The 26686-nt window shown below is 50.2% G+C and overlaps 2 protein-coding genes across 2 annotated transcripts in view; one reads left to right on the top strand and one right to left on the bottom strand.

The window, feature by feature from the left end:
* The window catches only part of LOC142599193 (uncharacterized), a 31932-nt gene extending 9829 nt beyond the window's left edge, over positions 1–22103 (bottom strand). The window contains exon 1 of the mRNA XM_075739093.1: positions 16449–22103. Within this exon, the coding sequence (XP_075595208.1) occupies positions 19883–21697 (1815 nt within the window). The 5' untranslated portion in view covers positions 21698–22103 and the 3' untranslated portion in view covers positions 16449–19882. The remainder of the gene's footprint in view (positions 1–16448) is intronic.
* Positions 1–26686, top strand: part of LOC142599342 (uncharacterized) — a 739733-nt gene that overhangs the window by 156720 nt on the left and 556327 nt on the right.

Consider the following 26686-nt stretch of genomic DNA (forward strand, 5'->3'; position numbering starts at 1 on the left):
AACCTCTCTGCTTTGTCCATGTCCCTGTTTGTAAGGTGACTATTCTCGTCGAGTAACGAGCCAATATTTTCTCTGGTCCCTCTTTTGTTATTACCGTATTTAAAAAAGCCCTTTTTATTGTCCCCCACAGTACTGGCCAGCTTCAACTCTAACTGAGCTTTGACCGCATGAATTTTCTCCCTGCAAAGGCGAGCAGCATCCCTGTAGTCCTCCCATGTTGCCTGACCCTGCTTCCAGTGGGCATACACTTTCTTTTTCTGCCTAAGCTCTAGAAGAAGATCCCTGTTCAGCCAAGCCGGCCTTCTGCCCCACCTGCTTGACTTGCGGCATTTTGGAATCGCCTGTTCCTGAGCTCTTAGGAGGTGAACCTTAAAAATTGACCAGCACTGATGGACCCCGATGCCTTCAAGAGCAGTTTCCCAGGGGACCTGACTGACTAGTTCCCTGAGCAGCCTGAAGTCTGCTCTCCCCATATCCAGGGTTGAAGTTTTGGTGGCAGTTTTCCTCCTATCACTAAAGATTTTAAATTCTACCACTTCATGGTCACTATAGCCAAGATGGCCACCGATCGCCACTTCCCCCACAAGACCTTCTCTGTTCACGAGTAACAGATCTAGGAGGGCACCTTTCCTCGTCAGCTCCTGTGGCGGGTTGCCCCTGGCTGAGGGCCAGGTGCCCACCAGAGCCGCTCTATCACTCCCCTCTTTCATTAGACAGGGGAGAAAAGGTAAAACTTACGGGTCGAGATAAGGACAGGGAGTGATCATTCTCTAATTATCATCATGAGCAAAACAGACCGAACTTAGAGAGGGAATTCATCTTATTTATTACTAAGCAAAACAGAGTAGAGGAATGAGAAATAAAACCAAATCTTAAAACACCTCCCCCCACCCCTCCCATCTTCCGGGCTCAACTTCACTCCCGGCTTCAACCTCCGCCCCCCCCAGCGGCACAGGGGGACGGGGAGTGGGGGTTACGGTCAGTTCATCATGCGGTGTTTCTGCCGCTTCTTCATCCTCAGGGGGAGGACTCCTCTCATCATTCCCCTGCTCCAGCATGGAGTCCCTCTCACGGGAGACAGTCCTTCACGGCCTTCTCCAACGTGAGTCTCCTCCACGGGGTGCAGACCTTCAGGAGCAAACTGCTCCAGCGTGGGTCCCCCACGGGGTCACAAGTCCTGTCAGCAAACCTGCCCTGGCGTGGGCTCCTCTCTCCACGGCTCCACAGGTCCTGCCAGGAGCTTGCTCCAGCGCGGGCTTCCCACGGGGTCACAGCCTCCTTCAGGTGTCTCCACCTGCTCCGGCGTGGGGTCCTCCACGGGCTGCAGGTGGAATCTCTACACCCCCTCATCCTCCCTCCATGGGCTGCAGGGGAACAGCCTGCTTCACCATGGTCTTCACCACGGGCTGCAGGGGGATCTTGCTCCGGCGCCTGGAGCACCTCCTCCCCCTCCTTCTTCACTGACCTTGGTGTCTGCAGATGTTCTTACATCTTCTCACTCCTCTCTCTGGCTGCAAAAGCGCTCTCTAACTGTTTTTGTCTTTCTTAAATATGTTATCACAGAGGCGCTGATTGGCTTGGCCTTGGCCAGCGGCGGGTCCGTCTTGGAGCCGGCTGGCATTGGCTCTGTCAGACACAGGGGAAGCTTCTAGCAGCTTCTCACAGAAGCCACCCCTGTAGCCCCCCCCGCTACCAAAACCTTGCCACGCAAAACCAACACATTCCACCCCTCGCCTCTGTGAATCACATATTTAAGAATTATCATTAAAATATACATTCAACACAAAACTTCACAAACACTAATCACATCAACAAAGGAAAAGAAAAAAAAAAGAATTCCCCACACCAACATCAAAACAACACTATCACAACACCAAACAAGAGTGGACAATCTACACACAAAATCTATCTCTAGTCCCTTCACAAATATATCACTCTCAAGTTACGTTCAGTCAATGTTTTGCCCGTTACCTCTTCCAATTACTATCCTTATCTCGAGTCTCTCGTGCCCCACGTTGGGCGCCAAAAAGGACTGTGGCGGGTTGCCCCTGGCTGAGGGCCAGGTGCCCACCAGAGCCGCTCTATCACTCCCCTCTTTCATTAGACAGGGGAGAAAAGGTAAAACTTACGGGTCGAGATAAGGACAGGGAGTGATCATTCTCTAATTATCATCATGAGCAAAACAGACCGAACTTAGAGAGGGAATTCATCTTATTTATTACTAAGCAAAACAGAGTAGAGGAATGAGAAATAAAACCAAATCTTAAAACACCTCCCCCCACCCCTCCCATCTTCCCGGGCTCAACTTCACTCCCGGCTTCAACCTCCGCCCCCCCCAGCGGCACAGGGGGACGGGGAGTGGGGGTTACGGTCAGTTCATCATGCGGTGTTTCTGCCGCTTCTTCATCCTCAGGGGGAGGACTCCTCTCATCATTCCCCTGCTCCAGCATGGAGTCCCTCTCACGGGAGACAGTCCTTCACGGCCTTCTCCAACGTGAGTCTCCTCCACGGGGTGCAGACCTTCAGGAGCAAACTGCTCCAGCGTGGGTCCCCCACGGGGTCACAAGTCCTGTCAGCAAACCTGCCCTGGCGTGGGCTCCTCTCTCCACGGCTCCACAGGTCCTGCCAGGAGCTTGCTCCAGCGCGGGCTTCCCACGGGGTCACAGCCTCCTTCAGGTGTCTCCACCTGCTCCGGCGTGGGGGTCCTCCACGGGCTGCAGGTGGAATCTCTACACCCCCTCATCCTCCCTCCATGGGCTGCAGGGGAACAGCCTGCTTCACCATGGTCTTCACCACGGGCTGCAGGGGGATCTTGCTCCGGCGCCTGGAGCACCTCCTCCCCCTCCTTCTTCACTGACCTTGGTGTCTGCAGATGTTCTTACATCTTCTCACTCCTCTCTCTGGCTGCAAAAGCGCTCTCTAACTGTTTTGTCTTTCTTAAATATGTTATCACAGAGGCGCTGATTGGCTTGGCCTTGGCCAGCGGCGGGTCCGTCTTGGAGCCGGCTGGCATTGGCTCTGTCAGACACAGGGGAAGCTTCTAGCAGCTTCTCACAGAAGCCACCCCTGTAGCCCCCCCCGCTACCAAAACCTTGCCACGCAAAACCAACACAGCTCCTTTAATACCTCTACCGGGAAGTTGTCATCGAGGTGTTTCAGGAAACTCCTGGACCTGCTGGTATCAGCTGTGTGGTGTTCCCAGTTGACGTCTGGCAAGTTGAAGTCCCCCATAAGGACAAGGGCAGTTGATCTAGAGGTCTTTCTTAGTTCCTTAAAGAATAATTCATCAGTGATGTCGTCCTGGCTGGGTGGTCTATAGTAGACTCCCACAATGACATCCCCCTTATTTGCTTGTCCCTTAATCCTTACCCAGAGGCTCTCAACCGTGTCATCGCCAACTGACAGCTCTGTACAGTCCAGCCCCTCTGTTACATAGAGTGTCACCCCACCACCTCTCCTGCCCTGCCTGTCTCTTCTGAAGACCCTGTAACCATCCATTACAGCTGTGGTGGGTTGACCCTGGCTGAGGGCCAGGTGCCCACCAGAGCCGCTCTATCACTCCCCTCTTTCATTAGACAGGGGAGAAAAGGTACAATGAAAAAAAAACTTACGGGTCGAGATAAGGACAGGGAGAGATCATTCTCTAATTATCATCACGAGCAAAACAGACTGAACTTAGAGAGGGAATTCATCTTATTTATTACTAAGCAAAACAGAGTAGAGGAATGAGAAATAAAACCAAATCTTAAAACACCTCCCCCCACCCCTCCCATCTTCCCGGGCTCAACTTCACTCCCGGCTTCAACCTCCGCCCCCCCCTCAGCGGCACAGGGGGACGGGGAGTGGGGGTTACGGTCAGTTCATCATGCGGTGTTTCTGCCGCTTCGTCATCCTCAGGGGGAGGACTCCTCTCATCATTCCCCTGCTCCAGCATGGAGTCCCTCTCACGGGAGACAGTCCTTCACGGCCTTCTCCAACGTGAGTCTCCTCCACGGGGTGCAGACCTTCAGGAGCAAACTGCTCTAGCGTGGGTCCCCCACGGGGTCACAAGTCCTGTCAGCAAACCTGCTCTGGCGTGGGCTCCTCTCTCCACGGCTCCACAGGTCCTGCCAGGAGCTTGCTCCAGCGCGGGCTTCCCACGGGGTCACAGCCTCCTTCAGGTGTCTCCACCTGCTCCGGCGTGGGGTCCTCCACGGGCTGCAGGTGGAATCTCTACACCCCCTCATCCTCCCTCCATGGGCTGCAGGGGAACAGCCTGCTTCACCATGGTCTTCACCACGGGCTGCAGGGGGATCTTGCTCCGGCGCCTGGAGCACCTCCTCCCCCTCCTTCTTCACTGACCTTGGTGTCTGCAGATGTTCTTACATCTTCTCACTCCTCTCTCTGGCTGCAAAAGCTCTCTCTAACTGTTTTTCTCTTTCTTAAATATGTTATCACAGAGGCGCTGATTGGCTTGGCCTTGGCCAGCGGCGGGTCCGTCTTGGAGCCGGCTGGCATTGGCTCTATCAGACACAGGGGAAGCTTCTAGCAGCTTCTCACAGAAGCCACCCCTGTAGCCCCCCCGCTACCAAAACCTTGCCACGCAAAACCAACACATTCCACCCCTCGCCTCTGTGAATCACATATTTAAGAATTACCATTAAAATATACATTCAACACAAAACTTCACAAACACTAATCACGTCAACAAAGGAAAAGAAAAAAAAAAGAATTCCCCACACCAACATCAAAACAACACTATCACAACACCAAACAAGAGTGGACAATCTACACACAAAATCTATCTCTAGTCCCTTCACCACTATATCACTCTCAAGTTACGTTCAGTCAATGTTTTGCCCGTTACTTCTTCCAATTACTATCCTTATCTCGATTTTCTCGAGCCCCACGTTGGGCGCCAAAAAAGGACTGTGGTGGGTTGACCCTGGCTGAGGGCCAGGTGCCCACCAGAGCCGCTCTATCACTCCCCTCTTTCATTAGACAGGGGAGAAAAGGTACAATGAAAAAAAACTTACGGGTCGAGATAAGGACAGGGAGAGATCATTCTCTAATTATCATCACGAGCAAAACAGACTGAACTTAGAGAGGGAATTCATCTTATTTATTACTAAGCAAAACAGAGTAGAGGAATGAGAAATAAAACCAAATCTTAAAACACCTCCCCCCACCCCTCCCATCTTCCCGGGCTCAACTTCACTCCCGGCTTCAACCTCCGCCCCCCCTCCAGCGGCACAGGGGGACGGGGAGTGGGGGTTACGGTCAGTTCATCATGCGGTGTTTCTGCCGCTTCGTCATCCTCAGGGGGAGGACTCCTCTCATCGTTCCCCTGCTCCAGCATGGAGTCCCTCTCACGGGAGACAGTCCTTCACGGCCTTCTCCAACGTGAGTCTCCTCCACGGGGTGCAGACCTTCAGGAGCAAACTGCTCTAGCGTGGGTCCCCCACGGGGTCACAAGTCCTGTCAGCAAACCTGCTCTGGCGTGGGCTCCTCTCTCCACGGCTCCACAGGTCCTGCCAGGAGCTTGCTCCAGCGCGGGCTTCCCACGGGGTCACAGCCTCCTTCAGGTGTCTCCACCTGCTCCGGCGTGGGGTCCTCCACGGGCTGCAGGTGGAATCTCTACACCCCCTCATCCTCCCTCCATGGGCTGCAGGGGAACAGCCTGCTTCACCATGGTCTTCACCACGGGCTGCAGGGGGATCTTGCTCCGGCGCCTGGAGCACCTCCTCCCCCTCCTTCTTCACTGACCTTGGTGTCTGCAGATGTTCTTACATCTTCTCACTCCTCTCTCTGGCTGCAAAAGCTCTCTCTAACTGTTTTTCTCTTTCTTAAATATGTTATCACAGAGGCGCTGATTGGCTTGGCCTTGGCCAGCGGCGGGTCCGTCTTGGAGCCGGCTGGCATTGGCTCTATCAGACACAGGGGAAGCTTCTAGCAGCTTCTCACAGAAGCCACCCCTGTAGCCCCCCCGCTACCAAAACCTTGCCACGCAAAACCAACACAACAGCACACCAATCACAGGACTCTTCCCACCAGGTTTCACTTATGCCAATGATGTCATAGCACTGGGACTGAGCCAAGGCTTCTAGCTCTTCTTGCTTGTTCCTCATGCTGCATGCATTGGTATAGAAGTATTTCAGATGTGCTTCCACATACCCAGCACCTCATGGAGCAGACTGAAGAATCTTACTAGCACACAGCCCCTCTGATTGTGGCCTGCCTTCCCATAGCTCGTCACTGGTGATGTAGTTACACTTCAGCTGGGCTATTGGTCTAACCCCCATCTCTGACATGGTGTCCCTAGGCTCATCTCTAGCAAGCCTGGTTCTATCCCCTGGTTCTATCCCCTTCCCCCTTCAGATCTAGTTTAAAGCCCTCTCCACGAGCCCTGCCAACTCCTGGGCTAGAATCCTTTATAACCTAATATATGTAATATTATATATATTATATATATTATATATAATATATAATCCTAATATCATAGAGTAAGGTCCCAGTGTTCAATGTACAAGGAAGAAGGCTGCTTGAGTGTAAAATAAAATATTTCTGTGAGACAATTATCTGAAAATTTGGTCCAATACAAGATATGCTTTTGGTAGGAGACAATGAAGGATTTTTTTAAAGTTAAAAAAAATATATTTCCAAAGCTACAAAATGAGAGATTTAGTTTTAAAAAACTAGAAGATTTTTTATTAAAATCAGTTAATTCAAAAGCAACCTGCTTTCCCTTTTAAAAAAAGAAGAAAAATTAAGGTGTTGACACAATTATGGAAAGGCAAAATAATCTGAAACAATTTTTTTCTCTAAAACCAGAAAACCTGCCTTGAATCTGAATTTTTTTTTGTTTCCAAAAAACTTTTTGTTTCCCTGGGAATTTTGTTGGGTTTATTTGTTGGGGTTTTTTTCTTCATTCCACTAAGAAAGACAAAGTACTTTGCTTTGGCTTGACTCAAGCTATTTTCTTTTTTCTTCCTGATTTTTCTCTAAATCCATCATTTGTCCAGTTCCTATTATGAGTTTGCAGGTGGAAAGAAGGATGTCAGGTTGGCGACTGGGCAACATCTAATGTCTAAACTGAGACACCTTCTCCATGGGGTCTTTTTTTGTACCCTCTTCTGTCTGGTCACAAGAACAAGTTAAAAGGAATTAGTGGCCATCAGCTTATTATGAATGTCACTAGGGTTTTTGTTTGGTGGGTTTGAGGGTTTTTTTGGTTTTGGTTTTGGTTTTTGTTTTTTTGGGGGCAAGGTGTTCTCCAAAGGTTATTTTCAGAAAATTAATGGCAATATGGGAGGGATAGATTACTCTTTTTTTGCCCTCACTGCCAAATGTCCCCTTTGCCTTATTATTGTTTCAAAGCTCTAAAGCATAACACTGCATTTTTATGACTCCAAACGACCTTCAGAATTCAAGACAAGGCTGACTTCTGTTTGACTATAATATGTTTGGATCATTAATTTCACTAGAGATACTACAATTTGTAATTTTATTAAGTTTCAGAGCATAACTGCTTTTAATACTGTGTTTCTAAATATGATGGGCTGTATGTTCAACCGGCACAAGTCAGCATACCTTTAATGACTCTACTACAGTACTCCACGCCAGCTAAGACTATGGGTGTATGTTCTTTCTCTGCATTTGGTTTCAGTCACTGTTTAATACCCACAAACAGAATCATAGATTCATGGAATCTGTATTGGGTCTGGCTGAGATTGAGTTAATTCTCCCCACAGCAGCCCTCATGGTGCTGTGCTGTATATTGGTAGCTAGCAAGCTGTTGATAACACACCAGTGTTTTGGCTACTACTGAGCAGAGCCAGCACACATCAAGGCTGTCTCTCCAACATTTCTTTTCCCCCCCTCAGCAGCAGGCTGGGGGTGGGCAAGATCTTGGGAGGGGACACAGCCAGGACAGCTGACCCAAACTGACCAAAGGGATATTCCATACCATATGATGTCTGCTCAGCAATAAGAAACTGAGAGATAGGGGGAGGAACAGGGCAGGGGCATTCATTGTTTGTTTTTTTTTACAATGTTTGTCTTCCAGAGTAAGGAGTACGCGTACTGAAGCCCTACTTCCCAGGAAGTGGCCGGACATGAGAAGCAGAGAATAATCTTTTGCTTTTTGCTTTGCTTCCGTGCACGGCCTTTTGCTTTAGCTACATTAAACTGCCTTTATCTCGACCCACGAGTTTGGGGTTGTTTTTTCCATCTTCCTTTCTCCCCTCCCTGCCTTGCTGAGGAGGGGAGTGACAGAGCGGCTTGGTGGACACCTGGCGTCCAGCCAAGGTTAAACCACCACAGTCCTTTTTGACGCCCAATGTTGGGCACGACAACGGCAGTTTTGTATTAAGGGTGCTACAGCTATAGTAGTTATTAAGTTGCAAGCTCCTGTGCAGGTCACGGGGTTTGTTAGCTGTGCTGCTTATCTCTATTTTGCTAAGCTTAGGAACATGCTGATAACAAACAATGGCTGCTATGTGCTTTGGCCTAGTGTTGATCTTACTATGCTGGGGGAGTTATTTTGTGGGGAGGATGAAGGAGCTTGGGAGCATGCTAGTACAAACAATGGTTATGTGCCTGGCCCTGGCATTGATGTTATTGCTGTGCTGGGGGAGCTATCTTGTGGAGATGATGGGGGAATACATCTCTCTCTCCCTACCTGGGTTTGACGTGGATGGTTTCATTATGCAGGCTCCCAAGGTCCTTGTTCACCCTTACGTAAGCTCATTAATATTACTAATGAATACTGCTGGCATATTACGGGTGTTGTGGAGTTTGGTTTTGTCCTGGTTTAAGGGGAGACAACTTTTGAGTGAGGCAATACTGAAACGTGCCCTGAGGCAGCCGGTCCCCGGGTGGCAGGGTGTGTGGAAGGATTTGGGCAGGTTCCTAGGATGATTATCACCTCCTATAGCCTGGGACTTCACACCTGAACAGGCAAGCAATCCCAGCAAACTGACGCGCCACCTGATAGAAGGGTGCCTTGCCTACCCCAATGAAAACCAACAGCTTCTAGCACTGTGCTGGGGCCTGGCCTGTGCCTATCGAGCCACAGTGCAGTACTCTCAGAGGACTGTGGTTGAGGCAGGGACCCAAACTGCAGCTGAGGACACCGTGGCTGAGATAGGGACCCAAACAATAACAACTACAGTAATTGCCCCAGTAGTAAAAAAGAAACAGTGGACCAGGAGGTCAACAGGTCCATTTCATCGGTTAGTAAAGGAGGAGGAAGAAGAGGAGGAGAGGTTTGATGAAGAAGCTGGTCCTTCAGCAAAGAAGTGGGAAGAAGGAGTGAGAGAAATCAGACAAGAAGCAGAAACTACCCGGTCCCTGACCTCATCCGAACTTTGAGATATGCGGAAAGATTACAGCCACCAGCCTGGTGAGCGGATTGCTGCCTGGCTGCTTTGATGCTGGGATAATGGGGCCGACAGTCAGCAACTGGAAGGCAGGGAAGCCTAACAGCTGGGATCCCTAGCTAGAAACCGAGGAATTGAGAGGGGAATTGGAAAAGAGACAGGAATTTGCAGTCTCTGGAGACGGCTGCTCTCAAGTGTGAGGGCAAGATACCCATTCAAGGAAGATCTTGTGAACTCCCCAGGAAAGTGGACCACCGCAGATGAAGGCATCCAGTACCTGAGAGAACTAGCGGTGTTGGAAGTCATCTATAGTGATCTAGATGATGAGGAGGTCTCCAAAGATCCGGAGGATGTCCTGTGCACACGGGCCATGTGGGGGAAGGTGATTCAAAGTGCCCCAGCATCATATTGTAACAGCTTGGCAGCAATGTATTTCCCAGATATGGACACACCAACTGTGGAGAAGGTGTCTGCTTGGCTTCAGAACTTTGAAGAAAACCTCTGTACCTCCTCCTCCCTACGGGCCAGCACATTGGCTGTCAGAGGTACCCCAAGAAATCAGTCATCTGCTCCGGTCAGAGGGAAAGGGAGCCCCAGGCATATGCTGTGTGGTGCACTCTGGTTTTTCCTGCGTGACCAAGGGGAGGACATGAGGAAGTGGGACGGTGAACCCACCTTTAAGTTGGAAGCCCGTGTTCGTGAACTAAGAGGGAAGACAGCTGTTAAGAAGGGGACACCCAAGAAGGCCATCAGCGTAGTTGCTATGGAGACACGAGAAGGCAAACAGCGATCTCCCAGACGTAAAACTAAAATCACCTCCCTTGATCCTGGTGAGGGGACATCTGGTCTGTCACCGCGAGGGTCAGACAGTGAATACTCTGACCAGGAACAGGAATAGAGGGTCCCTGCCTTCGGCCAGGAGGAGGAAAGGGATGACCGGGTATACTGGACTGTGTGGATGCGATGGCCTGTCACGTCAGACCCACAGAAGTACAAGGCTTTGGTAGACACTGGTGCACAGTATACACTGATACCATCAGGGTATAGGGGCACAGAACCCATCCGGTTCTCTGGAGTGACAGGGGGATGCCAAGAACTGTCCGTATTGGAGGCTGAGGTGAGCTTAACAGGGGACAAGTGGGAGAAGCACCCCACTGTGACTGGCCCAGAGGCCCCTTGTATCCTTGGCATAGACTACCTCAGGAGAGGGTACTTGAAGGACCCAAAGGGGTACCAATGGGCTTTCGGTGTAGCCACTGTGAACGCAGAGAAGATCAAACAATTATCTACCCTGTCTGGTCTCTCAGAAGATCCCTTTGTTGTGGGATTGCTGCAAGTTGAAGAACAACAGGTGCCAATTGCTACCAGGACAGTGCACCGGCGGCAATATCGCACAAATCGAGACTCCCTGGCTCCCATCCATGAGCTGATTCATCAGCTGCAGAGCCAGGGAGTCATCAGCAAGACTCATTCACCTTTTCATAGTCCTATATGGCCAGTGCAGAAGTCTGATGGAGGGTGGAGGTTAACGGTGGACTATCGTGGCCTGAACAAAGTGACGCCACCACTGAGTGCTGCTGTACCAGACATGTTAGAGCTCCAATATGAACTGGAGTCAAAAGCAGCCAAGTGGTATGCTACAATTGACATCGCCAATGCATTCTTCTCAATTCCTTTGGCAGCTGAGTGCAGGCCACAGTTTGCTTTCACTTGGAGTGGTGTCCAATACACCTGGAATCGACTGCCCCAGGGGTGGAAGCATAGTCCTACTATTTGTCATGGACTAATCCAAACTGCACTGGAAAAGGGTGGTGCCCCTGAACATCTACAATACATCGATGACATCGTTGTGTGGAGCGATAAGGCAGAAGAAGTATTCGAGAAGGGAAAAAGAGTAATTCAGATTCTTCTGAAAAGCTGATTTTGCCATAAAGAAAAGCAAGGTCAAGGGACCTGCACAGGAGATCCAATTCTTGGGAATAAAATGGCAGGATGCCTATGGATGTGGTCAACAAGATAGCAGCTATGTCTCCACCAGCTAACAAGAAGGAGACACAAGCCTTCTTGGGCCTTGTGGGGTTCTGGAGAATGCATATTCCAGGTTATAGTCAGCTTGTGAGCCCTCTCTATCGAGTAACCCGGAAAAAGAACTATTTTGAATGGGGCCTTGAGCAGCAACAAGCCTTTGAGCATATCAAACAGGAAATAGCTCGTGCAGCAGCTCTTGGGCCTGTCTGGACAGGACCAGCTGTACAAAATGTACTCTACACTGCAGCTGGGGAGCATGGCCTCACCTGGAGCCTCTGGCAGAAAACAGCAGGAGAAACCCGAGGTCGACCATTAGGGTTTTGGAGCCAGGGGTATCGAGGATCAGAAGCCCACTACACCCCAACTGAAAAAGAGATCCTAGCAGCATATGAAGGGATTCGAGCTGCTTCAGAAGTTGTTGGTACAGAAGCGTCTCTCCTCTTGGCACCGCAATTGCCCGTGCTATGCCGGATGTTCAAAGGAAACATTCCCTCTACACATCATGCAACCAGCACTACATGGAGTAAGTGGGTAGCATTAATCACGCAGCGAGCTCGACTGGGGAAACCCAACCACCCAGGAATCCTGGAAGAGATTATGGACTGGCCAGAAGGTAGAGATTTTGGAGCACTGCCTGAGGAGGTAGCTCGTGCCCAAGAAGCACCACCATATAATGAGTTACCAGAAGATGAAAGGCGTTATGCTCTGTTTACTGATGAATCCTGTCGTGTTGTAGGAAACCATCGGAAGTGGAAAGCTGCTGTATGGAGTCCCACACGACAAGTCGTTGAGGCCACTGAAGGAGAAGGTGAGTCAAGTCAGTTCGCAGAAGCGAAAGCCATTCAGCTAGCCCTAAAGATTGCTGAACAAGAAAAGTGGCCAGTACTCTATCTCTATACTGATTCCTGGATGGTGGCAAATGCTCTATGGGGGTGGCTACAGCAGTGGAAGAAGACCAAGTGGCAGCGCAGGGGTAAACCCATCTGGGCTGCTGCATTGTGGCAGGACATCACTGCCCGCGTAGAAAACATGGCTGTGAAGGTACGTCATGTAGATGCTCACATACCCAAAAGCCGTGCCACTGAAGAACATCAAAACAATGAACAGGTAGACAAGGCTGCCAAAATTGAAGTAGCTCAGGTGGGCCTGGACTGGGAGCGTAAGGGTGAGCTATTTGTAGCTCGATGGGCCCATGAAACATCAGGCCATCTAGGGAGAGATGCAACATACAGATGGGCTCGTGATCGAGGGGTGGACCTGACCATGGAGGCCATCACACAAGTCACTCATGAATGTGAAATATGTGCTGCAATCAAGCGAGCAACACGAGTAAAATCTCCCTGGAACAGAGGGCGGTGGCTGGGTTTTCGATATGGCGAGGCCTGGCAGATTGACTATATTGGGCCACTGCCACGAACACGCCAAGGCAAGTGCTACATACTCACCATGGTGGAAGCAACTACTGGCTGGCTAGAGACATTTCCTGTAAACCATGCCACTGCCCAAAACACCATCCTAGGCCTTGAAAGGCAAATTTTATGGCGACATGGTACCCCAGAAAGGATTGAATCAGACAGTGGGACTCATTTTCGAAATAACGTCATAAGCTCCTGGGCAAAGAAACACGGCATTGAGTGGGTGTATCACATCCCCTATCACCCACAAGCCTCTGGAAAGATCGAGAGATATAATGGACTGTTAAAGACTATGTTGAGGGCATTAGGTAATGGGGCACGGAAGCACTGGGATACAAATTTAGCAGAAGCCACTTGGCTGGTTAACACCAGAGGATCTGCTAACCGTCCTGGTCCTGCCCAAACAAAACCCCTGCATACTGTGGGAGGAGACAAGGTCCCTGTAGTACACATGGGAAAGTGGGTGGGGAAGGCGGTGTGGATTGCTCCTCCCATGGGAAAAGGCAAACCCATTCCTGGGATTGTCTTCGCTCAAGGACCTGGGTGTACTTGGTGGGTAATGCGGAAGGATGGAGAGACCTGGTGTTGCCTCAAGGAGATTTAACCTTGGGGTAAAATAATCTGTAGAGTTGTACATTCTAGGAAGTAATGTAGAAGGAATGACCCAAACCAACGAAGAGCAAGTTTCGCAAGGAGCCAGACGAGTGCAACAACAGCCCAAAGCAAGCCGGTGTTGGGTGCCCAAACAACTGAACATACTGCTACTCCTGTCCTGAACACCCATCCTGACGGATTGGGCCCAAGTCATAGCCGGTTCATGAACATCTGGAGGAGCAGAGGAAGCTCATGGAACGGGAGAGTAACATCTATCTGTTAAAGGACTGGAGATAGTAGTTAATAAGAAGTAAACACAATGAAACGGTTAAAATATATATATATATGTATTAAAGTGTGTGGAGCGTAAGCACGACACAAATGGTATGGAATAAGGGGTGGAGATTGTATTGGGTCTGGCTGAGATGGCGTTAATTCTCCCCACAGCAGCCCTCATGGTGCTGTGCTGTATATTGGTAGCTTGCAAGCTGTTGATAACACACCAGTGTTTTGGCTACTACTGAGCAGTGCCAGCACACATCAAGGCTCTCTCTCCAATATTTCTATTCCCCCCTCAGCAGCAGGCTGGGGGTGGGCAAGATCTTGGGAGGGGACACAGCCAGGACAGCTGACCCAAACTGACCAAAGGGATATTCCATACCATATGACGTCTGCTCAGCAGTAAGAAACTGAGAACAGGGGGAGGAACAGGGCAGGGGCATTCATTGGTTGTTTTTTTTTACAATGTTTGTCTTCCAGAGTAAGGAGTACGCATACTGAAGCCCTACTTCCCAGGAAGTGGCTGGACATGGCCTGCTGATGAGAAATAGAGAATAATCTTTTGCTTTTTGCTTTGCTTCCGCGCGCAGCTTTTTGCTTTAGCTACATTAAACTGCCTTCATCTCGACCCACGAGTTTGGGGTTGTTTTTTCCATCTTCCTTTCTCCCCTCCCTGCCTTGCTGAGGTGGGGAGTGACAGAGCGGCTTGGTGGACACTTGGTGTCCAGCCAAGGGTAAACCACCACAGAATCATAGAATTGTTTTGGTTGGAAAAGATCTTTAAGGTCATCAAGTCCAAACACTAACCTGGCACTGCCAATTCCACCACGAAACCATGTCCCTAAGCACCACATCTACGCATAATTTAAATACCTCCTGGGATGGTGACGTGGTTTAGCCCCAGCCCGTAGCTAAGTGCCACGTGCTGCTCACTCACCCCTCCCCTGGCGGGATGGGGAGGAGAACGGAAAAACAATGCCAAAGCCTCGAGGGTTGGGATAAGGGCAGTTTACTGGGACAGCAAGGGAGAGGGAAAACAATCAACAACAGTACTGATAACTGATAGTAACAATGGGTGATAACAGAGAACGATTTACAGATCCCAGGACCGACCCACCGGACGCTCAACCTGTCCCGGAGCCATGCCGCACGCCCCTGCCCGACTAGCCCCCTTTTATGGTGAGCATGATGTCACATGGTATGGAATAGCCCCCGGCCAGCTTGGCTCACCTGTCCTGGATCCTTGTGAAAATTAACTCTATCCTAGCCAAAACCAGGACATTATCCACCCCTTATTCTGTACCATCTACATCATGCCCAGATTATTTTACAGATCTCATTGCCTTACTCTATGGGCTATCACTCTAAAATGTCTGTCGAGTTCATTTAGTCCATGGCTTTGGGTTCCATCTGCCATTACAGTCTCTCAGAGCAGGAGAGATGGTGCGTGCTGCTGGATTGTTGCACGCTGCGTCCGGAGTTTTCAGGGCTGGTGTATCTGGTATGGTCCATGCTCACAGTCTGGATGTCAAAGATGTGATTTTTCAATGAAGTTCCTGGGCACTAGTTGCTGAAGTCAGTTCTAGTTCCATCATCGTGGCACTTTGTTCAGTTTCATAGTCCATCCTTCATTAGTTGTGGGTGATTCTTATGGTCATACCATTGATACAGCATATAGCTATTAACATCATGCAATTTAATTTATTGGCTATTTTCACCCAAAATCAAATCCCCTTGGGGTACACACCGGACTTCCCCATCTTTTCTCATCACCCACCAAGTGCACCCTGGTCCCTGAGCAAAAGCAATCCCGCAGATGGGCTTGCCTTTGCCTGAAGCAGGGATAACCCAAACTGGTTTTTCCCAACATATTTTTCATGTGCACTACAGGAACTTTATCCCCTTCTACTGGGCATGAAAATTTTGATTGGGCAGGGCCAGCTCGATTGGCAGATCCCCTAGTGTTAACTAACCAGGTAGCCTTTGCCAAATGTGTGTCCCAGTGTTTGAAGGTCTCACCACCCATTGCTCTCAATGTAGTCTTGTGGTGGGTTGACCCTGGCTGGGGGCCAGGTGCCCACCAGAGCCGCTCTATCACTCGCCTCCTCAGCAAGGCAGGGAGGGGAGAAAGGAAGATGGAGAAAAAAAACAATCCCAAACTCGTGGGTCGAGATAAAGGCAGTTTAATGTAGCTAAAGCAAAAAGCCGCGCGCGGAAGCAAAGCAAAAAGCAAAGATTATTCTCTACTTCCCATCAGCAGGCGATGTCCGGCCACTTCCTGGGAAGTAGGGCTTCAGTAAGTGTGTCCCTTACCCCGGAAGACAAACATTGTAAAACAAAAAAAACAACGAATGCCCCCGCCCTGTTCCTCCCCCTGGTCTCAGTTTCTTACTGCTGAGCATGACATCATATGGTATGGAATATCCCTTTGGTCAGTTTGGGTCAGCTGTCCTAGCTGTGTCCCCTCCCAAGATCTTGCCCACCCCCAGCCTGCTGCTGGGGAAAAAGAAATGTTGGAAAGCCTTGATGTGTGCTGGCACTGCTCAGTAGTAGCCAAAACACTGGTGTGTTATCAACAGTTTGCTAGCTACCAATACACAGCACAGCACTATGAGGGCTGCTGTGGGGAGAATTAACTCCATCTCAGCCAGACCCAATACAGTCTCCACCCCTTATTCCATACCATTTGTGTCGTGCTTACGCTCCACACATTTTAATACATATATATATATATTTTACAACCGTTTCATTGTATTTACTTCTTATTAACTACTATTTCCAGTCCTTTAACAGATAGATGTTATTATCCCATTCCATGAGCTTCCTCTGCTCCTCCAGATGTTCATGAACCGGCTATGACTTGGGCCCAATCTGTCAGGATGGGTGTTCAGGTTCAGTTGTTGGGCACCAACACCGGCTTGCTTTGGGCTGTTGTTGCATTCATCTGGCTTCTTGCGAAACTTGCTCTTCATTGGTTTGGGTCGTTCCTTCTACATTACTTCCTAGAAGGTACAACTCACATTACAGATTATTTTACCCCAAGGTTAAATCTCCTTGAGGCACACACCGGGTCTCCCCATCTTTTCGCATTACCCACCAAGTACACCCAGGTCCTTGAGCAAAGACAATCCCAGGAATGGGTTTGCCTTTTCCCATGGGAGGAGCAATCCACACCGCCTTCCCCAGCCACTTTCCCATGTGTACTACAGGGACCTTGTCTCCTCCCACAGTATGCAGGGGTTTTGTTTGGGCAGGACCAGGACGGTTAGCAGATCCTCTGGTATTAATCAGCCAAGTGGCTTCTGCTAAATTTGTATCCCAGTGCTTCCATGCCCCATTACCTAATGCCCTCAACATAGTCTTTAACAGTCCATTATATCTCTCAATCTTTCCAGAGGCTTGTGGGTGATAGGGGATGTGATACACCCACTCAATGCCGTGTTTCTTTGCCCAAGAGCTTATGACGTTATTTCGAAAATGAGTCCCATTGTCTGATTCAATCCTTTCTGGGGTACCATGTCGCCATAAAATTTGCCTTTCAAGGCCTAGGATGGTGTTTCGGGCAGTGGCATGGTTTACAGGAAACGTCTCTAGCCAGCCAGTAGTTGCTTCCACCATGGTGAGTATGTAGCGCTTGCCTTGGCGTGTTCGTGGCAGTGGCCCAATATAGTCAATCTGCCAGGCCTCGCCATATCGAAAACCCAGCCACCGCCCTCTGTTCCAGGGAGATTTTACTCGTGTCGCTCGCTTGATTGCAGCACATATTTCACATTCATGAGTAACTTGTGTGATGGCCTCCATGGTCAGGTCCACCCCTCGATCACGAGCCCATCTGTATGTTGCATCTCTCCCTAGATGGCCTGATGTTTCATGGGCCCATCGAGCTACAAATAGCTCACCCTTACGCTCCCAGTCCAGGTCCACTTGAGCTACTTCAATTTTGGCAGCCTTGTCTACCTGTTCATTGTTTTGATGTTCTTCAGTGGCACGGCTTTTGGGTATGTGAGCATCCACATGACGTACCTTCACAGCCATGTTTTCTACGCGGGCAGCGATGTCCTGCCACAATGCAGCAGCCCAGATGGGTTTACCCCTGCGCTGCCAATTGGTCTTCTTCCACTGCTGTAGCCACCCCCATAGGGCATTTGCCACCATCCAGGAGTCAGTATAGAGGTAGAGTACTGGCCACTTTTCTCGTTCAGCAATCTTTAGGGCTAACTGAATGGCTTTCACTTCTGCGAACTGACTTGACTCACCTTCTCCTTCAGTGGCCTCAACAACTTGTCGTGTGGGACTCCATACAGCAGCTTTCCACTTCCGATGATTTCCTACAACACGACAGGATCCATCAGTAAACAGAGCATAACGCCTTTCATCTTCTGGTAACTCATTATATTGTGGTGCCTCTTGGGCACGAGCTACCTCCTCAGGCAGTGCTCCAAAATCTCTACCTTCTGGCCAGTCCATAATCTCTTCCAGAATTCCTGGGTGGTTGGGTTTCCCCAGTCGAGCTCGCTGTGTGATTAGTGCTACCCACTTACTCCATGTAGTGCTAGTTGCGTGATGTGTAGAGGGAATGTTTCCTTTGAACATCCAGTGTAGCACAGGCAATCGCGGTGCCAAGAGAAGAGACGCTTCTGTACCAACAACTTCTGAAGCAGCTCGAATCCCTTCATATGCTGCTAGGATCTCTTTTTCAGTTGGGGTGTAGTGGGCTTCTGATCCTCGATACCCCCGGCTCCAAAACCCTAATGGTCGACCTCGGGTTTCTCCTGCTGTTTTCTGCCAGAGGCTCCAGGTGAGGCCATGCTCCCCAGCTGCAGTGTAGAGTACATTTTGTACAGCCGGTCCTGTCCGAACAGGTCCAAGAGCTACTGCACGAGCTATTTCCTGTTTGATATGCTCAAAGGCTTGTTGTTGCTCAAGGCCCCATTCAAAATAGTTCTTTTTCCGGGTTACTCGATAGAGAGGGCTCACAAGCTGACTATAACCTGGAATATGCATTCTCCAGAACCCTACAAGGCCCAGGAAGGCTTGTGTCTCCTTCTTGTTAGCTGGTGGAGACATAGCTGCTATCTTGTTAACCACATCCATAGGCACATGACGACGTCCATCCTGCCATTTTATTCCCAAAAACTGGATCTCTTGTGCAGGTCCCTTGACCTTGCTTTTCTTTATGGCGAAACCAGCTTTCAGAAGAATCTGAATTACTCTTTTTCCCTTCTCGAATACTTCTTCTGCCTTATTGCCCCACACAATGATGTCATCGATGTATTGTAGATGTTCAGGGGCACCACCCTCTTCCAGTGCAGTTTGGATTAGTCCATGACAAATAGTAGGACTATGCTTCCACCCCTGGGGCAGTCGATTCCAGGTGTATTGAACACCTCTCCAAGTGAAAGCAAACTGTGGCCTGCATTCGGCTGCCAAAGGAATTGAAAAGAATGCATTAGCGATGTCAATTGTAGCATACCACTTGGCTGCTTTTGACTCCAATTCATATTGGAGCTCTAGCATGTCTGGTACAGCAGCACTCAGTGGTGGTGTCACTTTGTTCAGGCCACGATAGTCCACCGTTAACCTCCACCCTCCATCAGACTTTTGCACTGGCCATATGGGACTATTAAAAGGTGAATGAGTCTTGCTGATGACTCCCTGGTTCTCCAGTTGATGAATCAGCTCATGGATGGGAGCCAGGGAGTCTCGATTTGTGCGATATTGCCGCCGGTGCACTGTCCTGGTAGCAATTGGCACCTGTTGTTCTTCAACTTGCAGCAATCCCACAACAAAGGGATCTTCTGAGAGACCAGACAGGGTAGATAACTGTTTGATCTTCTCTGTGTTCACAGTGGCTACACCGAAAGCCCATCGGTACCCCTTTGGGTCCTTGAAGTACCCTCTCCTGAGGTAATCTATGCCAAGGATACAAGGGGCCTCCGGGCCAGTCACAATGGGGTGCTTCTCCCACTTGTCCCCTGTTAAGCTCACCTCAGCCTCCAATACGGACAGTTCTTGGCATCCCCCTGTCACTCCAGAGATCCGGATGGGTTCTGTGCCCCTATACCCTGATGGTATCAGTGTACACTGTGCACCAGTGTCTACCAAAGCCTTATACTTCTGTGGGTCTGATGTGCCAGGCCATCGAATCCACACAGTCCAGTATACCCGGTCATCCCTTTCCTCCTCCTGGCCGAAGGCAGGGACCCTCTATTCCTGTTCCTGGTCAGAGTATTCACTGTCTGACCCTCGCGGTGACAGACCAGATGTCCCCTCACCAGGATCAAGGGAGGTGATTTTAGTTTTACGTCTGGGAGATCGCTGTTTGCCTTCTCGTGTCTCTGTAGCAACTACACTGATGGCCTTCTTGGGTGTCCCCTTCTTAACAGCTGTCTTCCCTCTTAGTTCACGAACACGGGCTTCCAACTTAAAGGTGGGCTCACCGTCCCACTTCCTCATGTCCTCCCCTTGGTCACGCAGGAAAAACCAGAGTGTACCACGTGGCATATGCCTGGGGCTCCCTTTCCCTCTGACCGGAGCAGGAGATGACTGATTTCTTGGAGTACCTCTGACAGCCGACGTACTGGCCCGTAGGGAGGAGGAGGTGGTACAGAGGTTTTCTTCAAAGTTCTGAAGCCAAGCAGACACCTTCTCCACAGTTGGTGTGTCCATATCTGGGAAATACATTGCTGCCAAGCTGTTAGAATACGATGCTGGGGCACTTTGAATCACCTTCCTCCACATGGCCCGTGTGCACAGGACATCCTCTGGATCTTTGGAGACCTCCTCATCATCTAGATCACTATAGATGACTTCCAACACCGCTAGTTCTCTCAGGTACTGGATGCCTTCATCTGCGGTGGTCCACTTTCCTGGGGAGTTAACAAGATCTTCCTTGAATGGGTATCTTGCCCTCACACTTGAAAGCAGCCGTCTCCAGAGACTGCAAATTGCTGTCTCTTTTCCAATTCCCCTCTCAATTCCTCGGTTTCTAGCTAGGGATCCCAGCTGTTGGGCTTCCCTGCCTTCCAATTGCTGACTGTCAGCCCCATTATCCCAGCATCGAAGCAGCCAGGCAGCAATCCGCTCACCAGGCTGGCGGCTGTAATCTTTCCGCATATCTCGAAGTTCGGATGAGGTCAGAGACCGGGTAGTTTCTGCTTCTTGTCTTATTTCTCTCACTCCTTCCTCCCACTTCTTTGCTGAAGGACCAGCTTCCTGCTCAAACCTCTCCTCCTCTTCTTCCTCTTCCCTTACTAATCGATGATAGGGACCTGTTGACCTCCTGGTCCACTGTTTCTTTTTTACTACTGGGGCAATTACTGTAGCTGTTACTGTTTGTGTCCCTATCTCAGCCACGGTGTCCTCAGCTGCAGTTTGGGTGCCTTCCTCAACCACAGTCCTCTGAGAGTTCTGCACTGTGGCTCGATAGGCCCAGGCCAGGCCCCAGTACAGTGCTAGAAGCTGTTGGTTTTCATTGGGGTAGGCAAGACACCCTTCTATCAGGTGGCGTGTCAGTTTGCTGGGATTGCTTGCCTGTTCAGGTGTGAAGTCCCAGGCTATAGGAGGTGATAATCGACCTAGGAACCTGCCCAAATCCTTCCACACACCCTGCCACCCGGGGACTGGCTGCCTCAGGGCACGTTTCAGTATTGCCTCACTTAAAAGTTGTCTCCCCTTAAACCAGGACAAAACCAAACTCCACAACACCCGTAATATGCCAGCAGTATGAATTAGTAATATTAATGAGCTTACATAAGGGTGAACAAGGACCTTAGGAGCCTGCATAATGAAACCATCCACATCAAAAGCAGGTAGAGAGAGAGAGATGTATTCCCCCATCATCTCCACAAGATAGCTCCCCCAGCACAGCAATAACATTGATGCCAGGGCCATGCACATAACCATTGTTTGTACTAGCATGCTCCCAAGTTCCTTCATCCTCCCCACGAAATAGCTACCCCAGCACAGTAAGATCATGAACATTAGGCCAAAGCACAGAGCAGCCATTGTTTGTATCAGCATGTTCCTAAGTTTAGCAAAATAGAGATAAGCAGCACAGCTAACAAACCCCGTGACCTGCACAGGAGCTTGCAACTTAATAACTACTATAGCTGTAGCACTCTTAATACTAAACTGCCGTTGTCGAGCCCCACGTTGGGCGCCAAAAAGGACTGTGGTGGGTTGACCCTGGCTGGGGGCCAGGTGCCCACCAGAGCCGCTCTATCACTCGCCTCCTCAGCAAGGCAGGGAGGGGAGAAAGGAAGATGGAGAAAAAAAACAACCCCAAACTCGTGGGTCGAGATAAAGGCAGTTTAATGTAGCTAAAGCAAAAAGCCGTGCGCGGAAGCAAAGCAAAAAGCAAAGATTATTCTCTACTTCCCATCAGCAGGCGATGTCCGGCCACTTCCTGGGAAGTAGGGCTTCAGTAAGTGTGTCCCTTACCCCGGAAGACAAACATTGTAAAACAAAAAAAACAACGAATGCCCCCGCCCTGTTCCTCCCCCTGGTCTCAGTTTCTTACTGCTGAGCATGACATCATATGGTATGGAATATCCCTTTGGTCAGTTTGGGTCAGCTGTCCTAGCTGTGTCCCCTCCCAAGATCTTGCCCACCCCCAGCCTGCTGCTGGGGAAAAAGAAATGTTGGAAAGCCTTGATGTGTGCTGGCACTGCTCAGTAGTAGCCAAAACACTGGTGTGTTATCAACAGTTTGCTAGCTACCAATACACAGCACAGCACTATGAGGGCTGCTGTGGGGAGAATTAACTCCATCTCAGCCAGACCCAATACAAGTCTTTAGCAGCCCATTGCACCTTTCAATTTCCCCAGAGGCTGGTGCATGGTAGGGGATGTGATACATCCACTCAATGCCATGCTCTTTGGCCCAGGTGTCTATGAGGTTGTTCCGAAAATGAGTCCCGTTGTCTGACTCAATTCTCTCTGGGGTGCCATGTCACCACAGGACTTGCTTTTCAAGACCCAGGATAGTGTTCTGGGCAGTGGCATGGGGCACAGGATATGTTTCCAGCCATCCAGTGGTTGCTTCCACCATTGTAAGAACATAACGCTTGCCTTGGCGGGTTTGTGGGAGCGTGATGTAGTCGATTTGCCATGCTTCCCCATATTTATATTTCAGCCATAGTCCTCCCTACCACAGAGGCTTTACCCGCTTGGCTTGCTTGATTGCGGCGCACGTTTCACATTGATGGACGACCTGTGAGACGGCGTCCATGTTCAAGTCCACCCCTCGATCACGGGCCCATCTATATGTCACATCTCTTCCTTGATGGCCTGAGGTGTCATGGGCCCACCGAGCTATAAATAATTCACCCTTATGCTGCCAGTCGATATCCACCTGAGGCACTTTAATCTTGGCAGCCTGATCCACCTGCTGGTTGTTCTGATGTTCCTCAGCAGTGGCCCGACTCTTGGGCATCTACATGACGTACCTTTACAACCAGCTTCTCTAGCCAGGCAGCAATATCTTGCCACAATGGGGCAGCCCAGATGGGTTTGCCTCTACGCTGTCAGTTGCTCCGCTTCCACTGCTGTAACCACCCCCACAGAGCGTTGGCCACCATCCATGAGTCAGTGTAGAGGTACAGCGTTGGCCACTTTTCTCTTTCAGCGATGTCTAAAGCCAGCTGGATGGCTTTCACCTCTGCAAACTGGCTCCATTCACCTTCTCCTTCAGCAGCTTCTGGAACTCACCATGTAGGACTCCATACAGCAGCCTTCCACCTCCGATGCTTTCCCACGATGCAACAGGATCTATCAGTGAACAGGGCATATGGCTTCTCATCTTCTGTTAGTTTATTGTACGGTGGGGCTTCTTCAGCACGTGTCACCTCCTCCTCTGGTGAAATTCCGAAATCTTTCCCTTCTGGCCGGTTGTCCTGGTTTCAGCTGAGAGGATTGATTTTCTTCATGGTAGCTAGTGTGGGGATATGTTTTGGATTTGTGCTGGACACAGCACTGATAATATAGAGGTGTTTTTGTTCTATGGACTTATTGTTGAGCAGTGTTTACATGGGGCCAAGGCCTTTTCTGCTTCTTGCACTGCCCTGCCAGCGGGATGGCTGGGGGTGGACAAGAAGTTGGGAGGAGACACAGACAGGACAGGTGACCCAAACTGACCAAAGGGATATTCCATACCATATGATGTCATGCTCAGTTTATAAGGAGCTTGGGGGAAGAGAGGGGGGGGGCGGTGGCATTCGAAGCAATGGCGTTTGTTTTCCCAAGTAACCGTTACGCGTGACAGAGCCCTGCTTTCCTAGAGATGGCTGAACACCTGCCTGCCCATGGGAAGTGGTGAATGAATTCCTTGCTTTGCTTTGCTTGTGCGCGCGGCTTTTGCTTTACCTGTTAAACTGTCTTTATCACAACCCACGAGTTTTCTCACTTTAACTCTTCCAATTCTCCTCCCCATCCCGATGCGGGGGGAGTGAACGAGCGGCTGCGTGGTGCTCAGCTGCCGGCTGCGGTAAAACCATGACACCGGTCTGTGATCACTTCCAGAATTCCTGGATGATTGGGGCTTCCTATTCTAGCCCGTTGTGTCATCACTGCAACCCACTTACACCATGTAGCATCGGTTGCATGATGTGTAGAAGGAGTCCTCTCTTTGAACATCCAGCCCAGCACTGGCAGTCGGGGTGCCAGGAGGAGCTGTGCTTCAGTGCCAATCACCTCTGAAGCAGCTCGAACCCCTTCATAGGCTGCCAATATCTCCTTTTCAGTTGGAGTGCAGCAGGCCTCGGATCCTCTATATCCCCGACTCCAAAACCTCAGGGGTCGGCCTCGAGTCTCCCCTGGTGCTTTCTGCCAGAGACTCCAGGTAGGGCCATTCTCCCTGGCTGCGGTGTACAGCACATTTTTCCCATCTGGTCCTGCCCGGACTGGCCCAAGAGCTATGGCATGAACTATTTCTTGTTTAATTTGTTCAAAAGCTTGTCGTTGCTCAGGGCCCCATTTGAAATCATTCTTCTTTCAGGTTACATGGTAGAGAGGGCTTACTATCAGACTGTAATTTGGGAATGTGAATTCTCCAGAAACCCACAACACCTAAGAAAGCCTGTGTCTCCTTTTTGTTGGTTGGTGGAGACATGGCTGCTATTTTGTTGATAATATCCATAGGGATCAGATGACGCCCCATCATGCCATCTTATTCCTAAAAATTGGATCTCCTGCACAGCCCCTTCACCTTCGTTTTATGGCAAAGCCAGCCTGCAGCAGGATTTGGACTATGTTCTTCCCTTTCTCAGAAACTTCCTCTGCTGAGTTGCCCCATACAATGATGTCATCAATGTATTGCAGGTGCTCTGGGGCTTCACCCTTTTCCAGGGCAGTCTGGATCAGTCCATGGCAAATAGTGGGGCTGTGTTTCCACCCCTGGGGCAGTCGATTCCAGGTGTACTGGACGCCCCTCCCAGTGAAGGCAAACTGTGGCCTGCACTCTGCTGCCAAAGGGATCGAGAAAAATGCATTAGCTCTATCAATTGTGGCGTACCACTTGGCTGCCTTTGACTCCAGTTCATATTGAAGTTCCAGCATGTCTGGCACGGCAGCATTCATCGGCGGTGTGACTTCATTCAGGCCACGATAGTCTACCGTCAGCCTCCACTCTCCATTGGACTTCCTCACTGGCCATATGGGGCTGTTAAAGGGTGAGGGGGTTCTGCTGATCACTCCCTGTCCCTCCAGGTGACGAATTAGCTTGTGGATGGGAACCAGGGAGTCTCTGTTGGTGCGGTATTGCCACCGGTGCACAGTTGTAGTAGCAATCAGCACCTGTTGCTCTTCAACCCTGAGCAACCCTACAACAGAAGGGTCCTCCGAGAGACCGGGCAGACTAGACAATGGTTCAATTTCCTCCATCTCCAAGGCAGCTATTCCAAAAGCCCACCGGTAGCCTTTTGGGTCTTTGAAATACCCTTTCCGGAGGTAGTCTATGCCCAGGATGCACGGGGCCTCTGGCCCAGTCACAATGGGGTGCTTTTCCCACTCATTCCCAGTTAGACTTACTTCAGCCTCCAGCAGAATCAACTGTGGGGATCCCCCCGTCACATCAGCAATAGATATCGGTTCCACCCCTTCATAGTTCGATGGCATTAGGGTACACGGTGCACCAGTGTCCACTAGGGCTTTGTACTCCTGTGGGTCCCCTGTGCCAGGCCATCGGATCCACACAGTCCAATGAACCCTATTGTCCCTTTCCTCCACCTGGCTGGAGGCAGGGCCCCTCTAATCCTGCTCGTCATAGTCACTAGTCACCTCTTGCAAAAAGGACTTCAAGAGGATCAGAAGTGCGATCTGGCCTTTCACTTGGCTGCCTGGTGCAAACTGGAGCAGCATTCTTTCTGGAAGAGTCCCTTTTTACAGCTGTCTTGTCTTGTAGCTCATGCACGCGTGCCCGCAGGGTTGAGGTGGGCTTCCCATCCCATTTCCTCATGTCTTCTCCATGGTCACGCAGATAAAACCACAGGATACCTCGTGGTGTGTATGCTTTATATCCCTTCTCCAGACGCTTACTCCTAACAGCTGAAATACGGGTCTGTACAGGTGGGGAGTAAGATATATCCTCTTTGAGTTGCCGGACGTCCTGGGACAGCTTCGCCACAGCCAAGACGAGGGAGGAAGAAAGGCTCTCTTCATATTGCCGGAGTCGGCCAGCCACTTCGTCCAACGTGGGTGCCTCTTCACTCTTCCAGTCAATTACCGCCAGTGAGTTGGCGTACGATGATGGTGCACTTCGTAGAAATTTTCGCCACATGGGTCGGGTACATTGGACTTCATCGGGGTCTGTGGGCAACTGTGCATTGTCCGGATCATAATAAACCAACTCCCGCACAGCTAATTCCCTCAGGTATTGGATACCTCTCTCCATGGGGGTCCACTTGCCTGGCCGACATACGACATCTTCGCTGAAGGGATACCTTTCCCTCACACTTGACAGGAGGCGCCTCCAGAGGCTAAGGGCCTGTGCCTTCTTCCCAATTGCCTTGCCCAT

The sequence above is a fragment of the Balearica regulorum genome, chromosome W (genome assembly GCF_011004875.1).
Source record: "Balearica regulorum gibbericeps isolate bBalReg1 chromosome W, bBalReg1.pri, whole genome shotgun sequence".
NCBI lineage: Eukaryota > Metazoa > Chordata > Aves > Gruiformes > Gruidae > Balearica > Balearica regulorum.